Raw genomic sequence first — 16484 nt, 5'->3', positions numbered from 1 at the left:
GGAGCTTAATCATGAGAAGGGAGAGGAAGGCCCAGAAACTTCAGAAGTGTGCAAACCAAGCCTCTATCCTAGTTGACATTCAAGTCCTAGAGACTTTGAAATGGGGAAGAAGTGAGGAGATAAGTTCTTCAGATTTTAAGAACTCAACAATTTGGTATCTACAGAATAGCATTATTGCAAATGGAAGAAGGACTTTGAAGTTTCAGGTAATAGCCTATCCTTCATCTGAATCTCATATGGAGAAAAATAAGGACAGCTCAGTCCATGATTCACCTCCCCTTGCCGAGTGGAACATTGATCCGTGGACTTGTGGAACTACACTAATTACACTTCCTTTGTATTCTAGAGGCATAAAATATGAAGACCTCAAAGAGGAACACCAAGCACCCACTTGGTCTATCTAGGAGACTCAAGGAAGAAGATACTGTCAGACAATTGAAGCCAGGCCATGTACCCATATTAAGGGTTTCTCATTGGTAAGATACCTCATGATCCATTGTTTCATTTGAGTATTCCAACCACTCTGTGATACAGATATTATTTCTTTTCATCTCCAATTCTTTTGAGCAGATGAGGAAACTTTGAGCAAAGTAAGTAATTGCTCAAAGGCACACTGTTGGATGGAGATCAGATTGGAACTGGAATCAGGTTTTGCTTTATGCAAATTCTCTCTTTCAGGGGAGTGGGGGGGGGGACTGGTTAGGGAAGGCTTCATGAAGGAGGAAGTACTCCTTCTGCCCAACTGGCACGGAACCACGTGCAGAAGAGTGATTGGATCTCTGGGCAAAGGTACATGGGTGTAACAAAGAGCCAGTTAAAGAAACAAAACATGGTTCCTAGAATCTGTGCTCCTTGAGGATGAGAATGACGCAGCTCCTCCAATGGGCCGGTGCTCAGCAAGTGCTAGATAAAATGTTTGGAGGCAGATCTCCATAGGAGAGTAGTGGAGGTGAGGCTGGGAGGTCAGAAGAGGGATAGGCTCTTGTAGCATGTGGAAAGCGTTGGAGGAGTTGCAGAAGGAGCTAGTGTGCCTTCGTGGACCCGAGGTGAGGAATCATTGGTTCCAGCAGAGATAAAAGGAAGGCCAGAAGTAAACCAGGTTAGGGAGTGGAAAGGATAACTTCCAGAAACATTTAGGAGTTAGGCTCCTCGAGGCCTGGCGACACCCTGAAGGGAAACTGGTGACATGTACCCATCTGTGGACAGAAAGGCAGGAACAGCGGAAGCCGCAGGAAGGTGCCTGCGGAGGGAACAAGCGTGGATGGTGCAACCTCAGCAGTCACTCGAGGGTTTCACGCGGGAAAGGGAGGGGCTCCGGGACTGGAGGACTGGAGAAGACATTAGCAACCTGCCAGAACCCGGTTAACAAAGGCAGGACTACATCTCCCAGCATGCTCGAGCTCGGTGGGGTGACGGCGGGCGGTGGCTGCGCTGCATCCGACTGGTGGGCTCAGGACCTGGATCGGCACCCGAGCCTGTCATCCGGGAGGGGTCGACCGGGTGCAGGCGGCAATGCACCCGGGTCCCGCGCCTACGGGCCGCGCCCAGCTTGCGGCCCCCGCCCCGCGGCCCCGCCCCTTGCCCCACCCGAGCCGGGAGACTTAGCTGGGGCCGCAGCGCGGCGGCGGCAACATCACTCTCGCCGCCGCTGCTCCGCCCCATCCCCTTCTGTTTTTCTCTCATTCTCCGGTGGCGGCGGTGGGGAAGGCGGAGGCAGAGGCAGCAGCAGCCGCGCTGGCTGCAATGAATGATCCCCCAGCTGCGGGGCAGGACTCCAGGTGAGCCTCTGCCCTCGGGAGGGCCGGGACCCCCGGCCGCCCCGCACGGCAGCCCCCGCCATGAATCCCTAGAGGGAGGAGGAGGAGGAGGCGAAGACAGCCCTGCCGCCCACCCCCATCCCATTTTCCTCTTCCTTTATCTCATTGTTGCCGGAGCTGTTTACAGCAGCGCTCCCTCTGCCCCAGCATGGGGCGGGCTCCCGGCACTGCCCTTCGGCAGGCGCTGCTCCCGCGGCTGCCCGGAGATTCTGCCTAATTCTACCTCCCCGGCCGGTGCACCGAGGATCTGAAAGCAGTGGAGGCCCGGACTGCAGCAGCGGCGGGGCCACTTCCCAGCATCCCCACCCTAGGAGGCTGCATGCGGATTGAAGAGCGGCGCCTGGGGGCTGGGCTGGCCCCGCCGATCCCGACCTAAGGAACAGGACAGCAGGACCGCCCAGGCTGCCGAGGGGAGCAGAGGAAAGGACAGAGCAGCAAGATGGCCAGTAAGACCAAGACCAGTGAGGCCCTGAAGGTGGTGGCCCGGTGCCGCCCCCTCAGCAGGAAGGAGGAGGCAGCTGGTCATGAACAGATCCTGACCATGGACGTGAAACTGGGCCAGGTGACCCTGCGGAACCCCCGTGCAGCCCCTGGAGAGCTGCCCAAGACCTTCACTTTTGACGCCGTGTACGATGCCAGTTCCAAGCAGGCAGACCTGTATGATGAAACAGTGAGGCCCCTGATAGACTCAGTGCTTCAGGGTTTCAATGGCACAGTGTTTGCCTATGGCCAGACGGGCACTGGCAAGACCTACACGATGCAGGGAACCTGGGTGGAGCCTGAGCTGCGCGGGGTCATCCCCAACGCCTTTGAACACATCTTCACCCACATCTCCCGCTCCCAGAACCAGCAGTACCTAGTCCGAGCCTCTTACTTGGAGATCTACCAGGAGGAGATACGAGACCTTCTCTCCAAGGAGCCAGGCAAGAGGCTAGAGCTGAAGGAAAACCCTGAGACAGGGGTCTACATCAAGGACCTTTCTTCCTTTGTCACCAAGAATGTCAAAGAGATCGAACATGTGATGAACCTGGGGAACCAGACCCGTGCGGTGGGCAGCACCCACATGAATGAGGTCAGCTCCCGCTCCCACGCAATCTTCGTGATCACTGTGGAGTGCAGTGAGCGTGGCTCTGATGGCCAGGACCACATCCGTGTGGGGAAGCTCAACCTGGTGGACCTGGCTGGCAGTGAGAGGCAGAACAAGGCAGGCCCTAACACAGCTGGAGGGACAGCCACACAGTCCACGGGTGGTAGTGGCGGTGGCAATGGAGGTGGTGGTGGCAGCGGTGGAGAGAGACCTAAGGAAGCCTCCAAAATCAACCTCTCTCTGTCTGCCCTGGGTAACGTGATTGCTGCTCTGGCGGGTAACAGGAGCACCCATATCCCCTACCGGGACTCTAAGCTGACCCGGCTGCTCCAGGACTCTCTGGGCGGGAATGCCAAGACCATCATGGTGGCCACACTGGGGCCAGCTTCTCACAGCTATGATGAGAGCCTCTCCACCCTTCGCTTTGCCAATCGAGCCAAGAACATCAAGAACAAGCCTCGGGTGAATGAGGATCCCAAGGACACGCTGCTGCGGGAATTCCAGGAGGAGATTGCCCGCCTGAAGGCCCAGCTGGAGAAGAGGGGGATGCTGGGGAAGAGGCCCCGGAGGAAGAGTAGCCGCAGGAAGAAGGCTGTGTCGGCCCCAGCTGGGTACCCTGAAGGGCCAGTGATTGAGGCCTGGGTGGCTGAAGAGGATGATGACAACAACAACAACCACCGCCCGCCCCAACCCATCCTGGAGTCAGCCTTGGAGAAGAATATGGAGAATTACCTTCAGGAACAGAAGGAACGGCTGGAGGAAGAGAAGGCGGCCATTCAGGATGACCGAAGCCTGGTGAGTGAGGAGAAGCAGAAGCTGCTGGAGGAGAAGGAGAAGATGCTGGAGGACCTGCGGCGGGAGCAGCAGGCCACAGAGCTGCTTGCAGCCAAGTACAAGGTAAGGGCCCCAGAGGAGCCCCAGCATGAGAGAAGTCCCTGCAAGGGTCTTGGCTGCCCAGCTCTTCTCTGAGGGTCTGTGAGCTGGCCCAAAGTGGGGTATCCTTCCTCAGCACCATGCCCCACCCACTGCCCTGGAGCAGCCAGGCAAATTGCTGCAATTGACAGTTGGGCACATGCATGCACACGAAGCAAAGTGGCTGGGGTTGTCAAGACAATGAACTTGGGGCAGTTTGACCTGCGAGTGTCAGTCTCTTCTGGTGGCTCCAGGATCAGTCAGGTCTGTGGATGGCCAGACAGGGCCCCACCCCATGGGAGTGTGGTTTTTTGCTCCTGCACAGCCTCTCCCACACCATGCTTTTCCCCTCTGCAGCATCTTCAGACCTCTCACATCATATTATCTCTACCATTCAGATAGTAATTCACAGTTTACAAAATGCCTCACACATGATCTTACCTGATCCTTAACACTAGCCAGCCCTCCTCCCTTTTTTTTAATGGTGCTGAGGACCAAACCTAGGGCCTTGCACATGCTAGACAAACGCTCTACTATTGAGCTACACCCCTAACCTTTAAATCCCTATTTTCTAGATGAAGAACTCAGGCTCAGAGAAGTGAAAGGACCAAGGTTTATCCTACAAAGTGGCAAAACTGAGCTGGAACCCATGGACCTTATGCTTTTTATTTCTTCAATGTCAAGGCAGGAACCTGAGTGGATTCTGTTCCCTATGAAAACTGTCCATTAGGCCATGCAGTGCTAGGTCCATTTAGTGTCAGGCCCCTTGTTTGGTGTCATTAAGAAGAAGATTCAGGGAATCAAGCAGGATGTATGGTGGGCTGTTATACCAGAGCCCTAGAGTCTAGGCCTAGCTCTTCTCCAGCCCATTGAATAACCTTGTGTACATTGTTTTCCCCTTTCTTCATGCCTCAGTTTCTCTCTCTTTTTTTTTTTTTTGTAAAATATAACATTAGCCTGGTGATCTCTGAGGTTCTACCAATCTGACAATTCTGTGACCTGTATTAATCTAAGGAAAAAAACCAAATGGCCTGCACACCCAGGCTTCATCTTAGTAGTCTCCAATTTCCCATTGCCCTGAGAGATATCAGGACCTCAGTGTCCTTCCTGAGCTGTTCCCTTCCCATGGGAGCCTCCAGCTCCTAAGTGAGGCTGAGCTATGAGGCCCCTGCCTAGCCAGTCACAAACCTGTTAAATTTCAATGCTGCAGATGCCGCAACTCATGTTCCAGGCATCTCTAGCTCCTTGAAACCTTCAGTACTGGGGGTTGGAGGAAGGACACAGGGAACATTGAGCTTGCTGAGAAGAGCAAAACATTGCCATTTCTTCTTCCTTCTTAGGAGTGTGGGCTGGGAGTAGGAAAGGCCAGCCCACAGCCACTGGAAGAATGATAGCCAAGCTATAGGCATTGTCTGTGCTGGAAATGTGCTGCTGCTTGAGGGGCTCTGGCCTTGTGTGTTTAATATTTAATTCACCTCTGAGAGCTCAGCCAGGGTTATGCTGAGCTGCTTCCTCAGAAGAAGGATCAGAGCCTTTGCACCCTTTGGGCTATCTTGGGAAAAGCAGGATATTAAGTTGGGGCAGTTAGCCAAGTCTTCCATTACAGGGAGGGAATCTAGGCAAGTTGGCATTTTTAACTGGGAAATCTTACCTGTCCTTTTTTTTTTTTTAGTTGTTGATAGACCTTTTATTTCATTTATTTACTTTTATTTTATTTTTTATTTTTGGTGTTGGGGATAGAACCCAGGGCCTTGTGCATGCAAGGCAAGCACTCTACCAACTGAGCTATATACCCAGCCCTTATTTTGTGTATTTATATGTGGTGCTGAGAATCGAAACCATTGCCTCATACATGCCAGGCAAGTGTGCTAGCGCTGAGCCATAACCCCAGCCCCTGGTCCGTTTTTTAATCTGTTACACTACCAAGAAATCTCCCACCCCATCAAAATTGGGAGGCAATGGGAGGAACAAAGACTAAGAAGGGAGGAGAGTGCAGACACTCAAGTTGCCTGAGAAAGTAGATAGAAGGGATAGAGCAAAGGTTCTTATTACAGAGAACTGACTACCTTCCCTCAATAAAATTCTTGGATCTAAGGCAATGTGAGCTACAGATAAAAGAACGGTTAAGAGATCAGGGTGTAGCTGGGCAGGATGGCATATACCTGTAGTCCCAACTATTTGAAAGGCTGAGGCAGGAGGATCGCTTGAGCCTGGTAATTAACGGTCAGCCTTGTCTTAGTAAACAGAGGGGATGGAGGGGAAGGGGGAGTGGGAGAAAGAGAGAGACAGAGAGAAAGAGGGAAAAAAAAAAGAGAGAGAGAGAGCATGCTATCAGGGTGGCCAGTGCTGGAATTCTTTCACTAGAGATATAGCTCATGTAACACCACAGTTTTATAGCTGGTGGGGCCCTTGAGAAACTTGAGGCCTGGGACTTGCCCAGGGCCACACAGGTGAACTGAGCAGAGCCCAGAATTTTCATACTTGGTCCAGAACTTTCCGTTTTTCCAAGGTCATCAGGTTACCTGTGTTCCTTGATAATCAGTAATTTGTTTTTACATAACACTTTGCCATCTTAATCTCATTTAATCCTCCTAACAAGCACAAGAGATGGGTGTTGCTGTTTCCACTTGACAGTTATGAAAAGCAAGGCTGTGGAAGTGGAGCCTGGTCAGTGACCTTGGCTGTTAGTGCCAAAGCCAGTAGTGGAACCCAGGTTTTCTGATACCCCCAAATCTGCACTTGCTCTAGTCAGATTCCTCCTTGTTTGTTCATGGTGTGACTCAGGGCAAAGGACTCTGCCTCTCTAGGCCTTGGATTTTCATTTGCCTAATGAGGAGGAGAAGGCTGACATAGCTCCCTGGGGAGTGGGTGAAATGGTCATTATGTGCTGGCTTTCAGATCTAAGCAAGGGGAAATTCCAGGAGGCGAATGATTCCACATCCTGTGACTTCTTGTCACATCCAGTCCAGGAAAAACAGTAGGGAGCAAGCCCAGAATGGGCCCAGCCTCTGGTGGCAGCCCCTAAGGCACCAGCTGGTCCAGCATGGTATGTTTCTGGGATGGTGGAAACAGTTTGAGGGTTCCTAAGGGAGCGCAGTGGAGATGGTTGTGCTGAAGATTAAATGAGATCAAGCACCAAATAAATGGAGGGCATTAGCAGCCACAGGGTGGCTTCTGGCTGCCAAGCAGGGGTCCAGTGATCTCAAGCACTGACATCTTTGTTGTCTGCTTAACTCCTTCCTTACCCTGCCATCCCAGCTGCCTTGCCATAACCCTGCCAAGGCAGGGAGCAGAGCCAAGCAGAAGAGATCTCAGAGACCTCCGAAATCAGGAGCAAGGGTCCCGCCTAGAAATTAGCCAAGCTTTTACTTCCCATCTTCAACTCACTCCTGGCCCCACGTTCTGAGTTATGGCATCATCTCCAGTTCTCATCATCCCCAGTCCCTTCCTCCAGTTCATACCACTCTCTGGGGGCAGCTAAGCCACAGTTGAGGCGACCCAGTGCCCTCATTCACTCTCTGACTCATTTCATCGTCTGTCTCGCCTGCTTCCCAGCCTGCCACCTCCAAGGCTCCTAGTTCTCTTTGTTCTCCCCTTGCTGTGTACAAACACCAGGGCTGTCTCCTTGGAATCTCCTTTCATCTCTCTTATTTACTATATTTACTGTAAGCTCTTTTTGCATTTACCATATTTACTATGTTTTTTTAAATATTTTTTAAGTTATACTTGGGCACAATATCTTTGTTTTGTTTATTTATTTATTTTTATGTGGTGCTGAGGATCGAACCCAGGGACTCACACGTGCGAGGCGAGCACTCTACCACTGAGCCACAACCCTAGCCATATTTACTATGTTTATACCGTGGGCCTCAGAGGGATGTTAGTGTGGACAGAGGTGTGAGAGTTTGTGATTGCTATCAGTGTTCTATTTCCCATTAATCAATAGTGATCCATACTTAGATTGTGGATCTCCAGAGAGTTGGGAGACTTGATAGCAGTCAAGGCTTATGAAATAGAAATAAGTAACATCACAGACCCACAATGCAGAGAAAACTCAAATGTTTTTGCACAATGCACATACTGACATGATGACTGATGAATTTGTGTAGATTGGTTTGGGAAAGTCCCACTTTACTCAATTTAGTTATGCATATTTATTTATTTGTGTATGTATTTATAGTGCTTGAGATCAAGCCCAGGGCCTCTCACATGCTAGGCAAGTGCTGTACCACTGAGCTACATCCCCAGCCCAATATTTTTTTTTTAAATGACTGCTTTAATTTTGAAATTAAAATTTTTGAGGGGCTAGACGAGATGATTTCTAAAACTTTGATTCTAGCTACTCAGAAGGAAAAGAAGAGTGTTTTGGGGGAGACATAGGCTGCAGAGGACACCAAACACAGGCTCAAATTGAAGAGAGGTTGAAACAACAGCATTAGGATATGATCATAGTAAGTAGGTCTGCAGGGAGAAAGCTGGGGTCTTGGCCAGAGCCCAGCTCTGTCATGGCGAATGTAAAGAAGAAACCCTGCAGAAGGAGACCCCAAAGCCAGAGGGATGCTATCACCACAGGGAGCACAAACTACACTGAAATTTTACTATCCCTTTGTCGATTGCTTTTCTTTCTCCTACCTTTATGCATGGGGGTAATCATAGATGGGGGTATAAGAGAGGGAGTTTTAGGCCTGAGAAATAACAGTAATGGCAATAATAATGAAGTTTACTAAACACTTCACTTCTGCCAATTGCTGTATCATATACAAATCATCTTACTTAATCTATGCAAGCACCCTCCAAGAAAAATGTTGTATGGAGCACAATTATTCAAACTCAGGTTTGTTTGACATAATTTTTTTTTTTTTTGTATTTTATTTAGAGACAGGGTCTCACTGAGTTGCTTAGTGCCTTGCTATTACTGAGGCTGGCTTTGAACTCAGAATCCTCCTGCCTCAGCCTCCTGAGCCACTGGGATTACAGACACTGGATTATAGCCACTGCACCCAGCTTGACATAAAATTTGATGCCCTTTTCTGTTTAAAGAATTAGTATTTATCAGGAATTAGTATTTATATTGGTTGCAGGGAAGGTGTTAAAAATGATAGTAGCTATTGTAGATGTTTCAGATTTGAGGTGGCAGAAACAGGTGGGCTGGTGGGGATGGTTAGAAGCTAGCACAAGTCTAGGAATGGAGATTGCGGGGGCTCATCTTTAGAAGAAGACTCAGATGAGACCCCCAGCTCTCTGTTCTTGACCCTCCCAGACTGAGGTCTCCTGATTTGGCCTCTCTGCTGTTCTGATGCTACAGATTGCTGGGTTCAGGATCTGGGCATCAGAACCAGACAATTCTGGGTTTAGTGACTTACTAGTTTCCTCATCTGTAAAACGGGGTAATAATAATAATAGCTATGTTATAGTGCTACTAATAGAATTAAATGAGATAATCCGTGTAAAGCTCTTTAAACAATTCCTGGCACATAAATGTAAGTAATTATCTCCAACAGCTGAATGGAGGTTTTCACTTGGCCAACTTCCTGAAATATCAAGCATATCATGTTTTAGCAATGGCAAAGCCAAACAGTCTAACTGTAATGTTTCTTTTCAATCTTGCTGCCTATGCAAGTTATCCAATAGGAGACTTCACAACTGGCTGGTCTACCCCATCCTTTCACCCCAACATGTCCTCCCTGTCCTGCTGGTTACACTGTTTTTGTAACCTGGATTGTCCCTGGTAACCAGGGAGAGGGAATTATGGAATCACATTAAGCTCAATATAAAGAATTTTTTAATAGTTAAAATTGGATTGCTTCAATGGGCTGGGGTTGAGGCTCAGAGGTAGAGTGCTTGCCTGGCACGTGTAATGCACGAGGTTCAATCCCTAGCACCACATAAAAATAAATATATAAAGTAAAGGTACTGTGTCCATTGGGTTGCTTTAAGAAGTAATGAGTAGCCTTGGTAGTGGTGAAGATTTCATGGGTGTATAATTATCCCCAAACTCCTGGAGCTGAATTCATTAAATATGTACAACTTGTACAACTTTTTACATGTCAATCATGCTTCAATCAAGTATGGGTCTCCATTCCTGTGAATGTTCAAGGAGAGACTGAACATCAGTCTAAGGGATTAGATGTAGTGCTCTAAGGAACTGATGGATCAGAAAAGCCATAGAACTACATGATCTTTAAAATGTCCTTCTTGTCTATAATCCCAGTGGCTCGGGAGGCTGAGGCAGGAGGATCACAAGTTCAAAGCCATCCTCAGCGACTTAGCAAAACCCTCAGCAATTTAGCCAGACCCTGTCTCAAAATTTTAAAAAAGTGGGGGATGAGGCTGGGGATGTGGCTCAGTAGTTGAGTGTCCCTGGTACCAAATAAGTAAATAAATAAATCCCCTTCTCTTAAGAGTTCTTAATTGTTTCAAATAGCATCTTTTTTTTTTTTTAAACAACACATATTTATTATTATTTAGTTGTTATGGATCAGGAGTCTACTCATGGCTTCTTGAGGACCTTTCTAAGATGACAATCAAGATGCTGGCCAGGGCTGAGTTCTCATCTGGAGACTTGAGTGGGGAAGACTCTACTTTCAAACTCTTTGGTTGTTGACAGCACTCATGCCCTTGCAGTTATATAATTCATGGCAGCCTGCTTCTTCAAAGGCTGTGACAGAGGCAGAGGCTCTGGCAAGAGAGGTGTCATACTCCATCTTGATCCTGTACGTGCAATCCTCTCTTGGTCAGAAGTAAGTCACAGGTCTCGCTCAGGAACAAGGGGAGGGGTTACACAAGGTGTGATAGTGAGGAGGTGGGGTCACAGGACCTGCTTACATCTGTCCTCAAATAGCATCTTTTATAGCAAAATACAAAAGGTTCATTTATTTTTGAAAATTAAAAGAGGGCTTAAAGTTTAAATTGCATGGATTCAACTAATAATAAAAGATCATTTTCAGTTCTCTATCACGATGAGTTAAAGAATCAAGGACAATGAGAAGAAGAGAGGAAGAAAGAAAATGGGGGAGGCAAGAGAGAACTAGAGGGGGACAATGAAGAGGGGAGAGAGAAATAGGGTCACAGAGGCAAGGAGAAAGAAGAAAGTGGGTGGTGAAGGGGACAACAGGTTTTTTGGGGAAAAGCAACTTCTCCTGGGAGATGAAGTTCTGTAGACAGTTGAATCCTCGGTATCGTTCCACTGTCCTGACCTTGGTGTTAATCTCCAAATAGGGGTGGTCACCTTCTTTAAGGACTGCCCAATAACCTAGGGAGCATCTTCTTTCCCAAAGCTGATCTTGTTTCATCTGCATGGCCCCAAGGGCACCAGCCCCATGCATATACTTGGAGATTTTTGGGCTGGGTGACCAAGGGACTTTGGGCACCCCCACCTCCATCACAGGTGAGTCCTCCACTATCAAACCCTTGAGAGAAGACTGGAGATAACATGTGACACACATTCCAGGCTGGGTCTGGCATCTAGGTCAAAGCCCATGGCCTCTTGGTATCAGAGGGAGCAGTACCCATGTTCCTATATTCCTTTCCATCCCTGAGAGCTGTGGTCAGTTAACAGAATGGTCCTGTGCCAGGGGCATTTGTAACATAAAGACTTGATCAGTGGGAAGCATATAAGGTTAATGCATTTCTGAGTCCTGGGTTTCAGATTTTGGTGAGGCTCAGCAGGCCTTTTTGTTGGTGTTGGGTTTCTCATGCTGTTTATCAGCTAGAGGATTGTGTTATCATATTGCCCTTCGTCATTCCCAGCCCCTGGTTGGGAGGGGATTGGATGGAATGGCTGGCTGACATAATGTTCTTATTGTGCCCTGAGGACCAGGAAGAAAGGCCAGGACCTCAGATCAAGAAGGACACGTTTTTCCTATGGGCTTGCTAGCCCTGTACCTAGCCAGTCTGAGCAAGACATCTTTCCAGAGGCTGCTGAACCAGATGGCATGTCTAAGTGGAGAAGAAAATGGTCCCTCTTCCCACAGATCCAGCTCTGTGGCAGTGGAAACTGTACAAGGCAGACCTCTGTGCCTAGCTTATAGGTTACCTGCACTTATTGTTTGGTATATCTTGAAGTTTTATTCATTTTTTGTTCATCCTTTGATGCTGGAGCTCAGCCAGGGGACTTGCACATGCTAAGCACATGTTCTACCACACAGCTGTACTCCTGGCCCCTAGAATTTTTAACATCTAGGCATTAACTCCTAGGCATTACCTCCTGATTAGACTCAGAGTTACTTTGTTTTCTTTTTTCTTTCTTTCTTTCTTTCTATATATACATACATACATACATACATACACACATATAGATGGACATAGTACCTTTATTTTATTTATTTATTTTTATGTGGTGCTGAGTCTGGAACCAGTGCCTCACACATGCTAGGCAAATGCTCTACCACTGAGCCACAATCGCAGCCCCTCAGAGTTACTTTCTGTCTCTCTTTCCTCCCAGGTAACGACTACCAGCTGAGTGTAGTGGTGCATGCCTGTAATCCCAGCAACTGGGAGGCAGGCAGGATATGAAGCAGGCAGATCACAAATTTGAGGCCTGCCTGGGTAACTTAGCGATATGCTGACTCAAAATAAAAAGGGCTGGGGATATAGCTCAATGGTAGAGTGCCCCTGGGTTCAATTGCCAGTACTGTAAGAAAAAAAAAAAAAATCCCTGTGACAAATAATGATATTAAGGCACATTAAGGAATGAAGAACCCAAAGTCATACCCCTAGGATGTGGTAGGGCCAGAATTATGAACCTCGTCTGCCTGACTCTAAAGCTCCTGATCTTCCACATTGCAATACCAGATCAGAAAGGAAGGATTTGTGCCAGATCCCTGGCTAATAGGCCCCAGTGGGAACTCTTATCTCCTGGGATACTTAACTCATCTCTGTCCTTCCGTATGATGCAAATACTCAGCCTCTGACCTCAACCCAGCACCCTCATTCATATAATCAACAAATATTTTATGTACCATGGCCAAGAACATAGGTCAGTGGATATAGTTAACTTCATCTTTAAATTCTTTAAATTTCTGGAAGGAATCACAAAAGAAGTCACTGGTGTTGGGATCATATTTAGGGATTATAATATGGAAGGGGACTTTTATTTTTAGTTCATACCTTTTTTAAATTTTATTTTTACAATAAGCATTTTTTTATTTAAAAACTAATGTAATTTGTGTGTGTGTGTGTGTGTGTGTGGTTATGGGGATTGAACCCAGGGCTTTATGCATGCAAGGCAAGCACTGTACTAACTGAACTATATCCCCAGTCCTAATGTAAAATTTTTAAAGGAAAAAAACTTTGTTGGGGTTCTGTGATTTAAAAAATAAACAAATAAAAGATTAATCCCCAGGTCTGGGGCTATATAGCTCAGTGGCAGAGTGCTTGCCTCATATGTGTCAGGCACCACGTTAAAAAAAAAAAAATTAAAATAAAGGCATATTGTCCATCTATAACTACAAAAATATTTTTTTTTTTTTTAAAAAAAAGCAGGAACAAACCAACTGTGATGCATGCCTATAATCCCAGCTGAGGTATAATCAAGAGGCTGAGGCAGGAGGATCACAAATTCAAGGCCAGCCTCAGCAATATAGCAAGACTTTATTTTAAAAAATACAAAGGGCCGGAATGTCGCTCATTAGTAAAGTGCCTCTGAATTTAATTCACAGTACCCCCCGCCCCCGCTGCCAAAAAAAAAAAAAATGCTCAAGAGTGATATTGGCCAACTTATTTTGTTATATTGTATGCATGTATGGGATATGTAACAACAAATCATTACAACTGTAATATACCAATTTAAAAATGTGGAAAAAATGAAAAGGGAAAAAATAGAAGAGGTGTTAATATCCATTTGGAAGACTGGCTTAACGTGAGTCAATAATTGAGAGAAATCTCGGGTTGATAACAATATTAAGTTGTACCCCGTTATTGATAATCCTGCAACTTAGGGACAAGTCACTTCTGCTTCCAGGGGTTTTAAGAAATCATCAGTAGACAATTCCTTGCTTCATGCGCCATTTGCAGATTCCCCTTGAAAGCAGAAGATGAGGAGCCTAGGAACAGAGACAGTCTGAATGAGTGGCAGCAAGGGATAGAGAGGAGTGACTGAGATTTGACTGAAATCCTGGAGGCTACATGACCCAGGGTGAACCACCTAACCTCTCCGGGCCCTGAACCTCATGTGTCAATACCTGAAGGTCTCATCTGGTTCTGACACTGTAGCATATTGCTATCTGGGATTGTATCCTGGATGCTGAAGAGAAACCTTCTAGAAAACACAAATACATGAGGAAGAATGGAGAAACACACAGTGAGGTGAGCCTAGGTGTTCACGGTTACTTATGCAGTAGAAGGGCTTATTTTTCCTTCTGCATTCCTCCAAGGTGGTCTGTGCACTCTGACCTAGTTCCCCTGTGAAGCTGGGACTAGCTTACCTCACTTTCTGGCCAATATTTCTCCTGATCTCTTAATTGTTCCTTTTTCTGATAAGAGAATTCCTAGCACTTGAAACATCAGATATTTTTGTTATGTTTTGAGCCATCCAAGGAGGAAACTCAGAGCAATGTCCTGATTTACATCCCCAGGGTAGAGAATCACTGAAAATAGCACTATTCATCTGAAAATAGCCCTATTCGTCCCCTCCCCTTGGTCTCTCATTTCTTCTTCCTTTACTGCTGATTCCTGAAGACCTGCAGTCAGGGAACCAGAAAAGGAGAAAGAGGTCTGAGACTGACAGTAGACTATGTAGCTGTATTTTCTAAGAGGTAAAAGCAGGATCTGTTGAGCTAGCTGTTGTATTTTGCTCTTGGGGGACACCTACCAATGAGGCACTGAATCTGTGGGTAACCACTGACTTTTGGTTGTACCTGCCCATTTACCAAGCACCTTTGCCTCCATCATTTAACTCACCCTTCTTACCCAAAGCCTGCAAGGAATCAGAATTCTCCCCCATTTTATAGATGAGAACACTGAAGTCCAGAGAGCCAATACCTTAGATATTATAAGAGGGTGGCAGAACATAGGAGGACTGGGGTGCTCTGATTCATATGCCCAGCATTCTTGGTGGCCCTTCCCATGAGCATTGCAGGTTTTGGCCTCTCTGGGACTCTAGTGATACTGACAACCTTCCTCCAGCACACGGGTAAGAGCTCTAACTGACTTATTACAGAGGCCCCCGTGAAAGCCACACATGGGCAGAATCATCTTCAGCAGAGCCCTGCCTGTTCCGCATGGAAGAGAAAGCATGGTGCTCTGAGCTTTCCCGACTTGGGAAGGGTACAAATACCAAACGCTGCTTCTCTCTAAGGCACATTTCTACCTGTAGAAAGCTGTGGAACAGCCAAAGAGTTAGGGGGCTGGTGTTCAAATATTATCCTGGTCAATGGGCCTGGTGGTGCACAACTGGTATCCCAGCCACTCAGGGAGAATAAAGCAGGAGGACTGCAAGTTTGAGGCCAACCTTGGCAACTTAGTGAGCTTCTGTCTCAAAAATAAAATAAAGAGGACTGGGGATGTAGCTTTGTGGTAGAGCACCACTGGATTCAGCCCCTGTTCTGCACTCCCCTCAACACACACACACACACACACACACACACACATTACCCTGGCTCTTACTGGCTCCACAACCTTGAGCAAGTCACTTTACCTGTCTGACCTTTAGTTTTCTTTAAATTTTTTTCTTGCCTTAGTTTTATGTCCAATGTAAATTAAAATCCTTATTACATAAGGCTCTTGTGCTCATTAAATAAGATGGTTAAGGTACGAAGAACCTTGCCCAGCCACAGGTATATGGCAGTTTATACCTGAGACGCCTGTTGCCTGCAGAATGTCACAGATAGGCTAGCAGAGGCACGGCAGAGCCTGTTCAGCTCCTCTGTCATTGGAAAATCACACTTGATGGCTGGTATTTTCCCCAAAGAGTGGCTGGCACTGCCTGCTGTCTCCATCCTGGCTTTCCAGGTCAGCACTTAATGACATCTGGGGCCTCCTTTCTCCTCCCTCTGGTTTTGTGTTCTATCTACTGCTGGGATAGGGAAAGATGAGCCTCTGAGGCTTTCAGCTGTAGGCACAAGCTGACACAGTCACTGTATTGGTCCTGGCTATTAATTGTGACAGCAACTTACCTGCCTGACACTTGGAACCAGGGCCCCGATCAAACTGGTAAATTATTTGGAAAATATAGAGTCAATAAAAGAAGATACACACAAATAAGTCCTTCATGGGAGACTCTAGGCTTCGAGGGCTCCATTTCGGGCCCTGGTTCCTCATCTGTAAAGCTTAGGGTTTGGGGTTGATAATTCCCAAGGTCCCATTGGCTACTCTGAGAGTCAGTGCTAGTGTCCTGGAGCACCCAGTCTGGTCTCCTCCACCCCCCACAGCCTCTGCTGGCCTTTTAGTCACACTGGACTTATTTAGAACCAGCAGGACCAAATGCAGTCCTGTCCACAGCACCACCCACCTATACTCTTTTGCCCTGAAAGATCACAAAGGAAGCATTGACTGGAGGGGCTGAGAGCTCCAGGGAACTTTTCCTCGGGGGCAGAACTCCACATTCCCAGGCCCTCGGCTTTATGTACCCCAACCTGAATTGGGCTGAGAGTGTAGGCATCCCTGTCTTTCACAGCCCCCTGTAGTGATGGTTAAGGATACAGACCTCTGAGGCAAAGGAAGAGATGACC

General features: G+C 47.3%; 1 protein-coding gene across 1 annotated transcript in view; it reads left to right on the top strand.

The window, feature by feature from the left end:
• The first annotated feature begins 1663 nt into the window (after positions 1-1663).
• Positions 1664-16484, top strand: part of Kif3c (kinesin family member 3C) — a 41226-nt gene continuing 26405 nt past the window's right edge. Inside the window, exon 1 of the mRNA XM_076833176.2 lies at positions 1664-3801. Coding sequence (XP_076689291.1) covers positions 2257-3801 — 1545 coding nt within the window. The 5' untranslated portion in view covers positions 1664-2256. The remainder of the gene's footprint in view (positions 3802-16484) is intronic.

The sequence above is a fragment of the Callospermophilus lateralis genome, chromosome 14 (assembly GCF_048772815.1).
Source record: "Callospermophilus lateralis isolate mCalLat2 chromosome 14, mCalLat2.hap1, whole genome shotgun sequence".
In the NCBI taxonomy this organism is placed as follows: domain Eukaryota; kingdom Metazoa; phylum Chordata; class Mammalia; order Rodentia; family Sciuridae; genus Callospermophilus; species Callospermophilus lateralis.
This window is presented reverse-complemented; position numbering and strand designations above follow the sequence as displayed.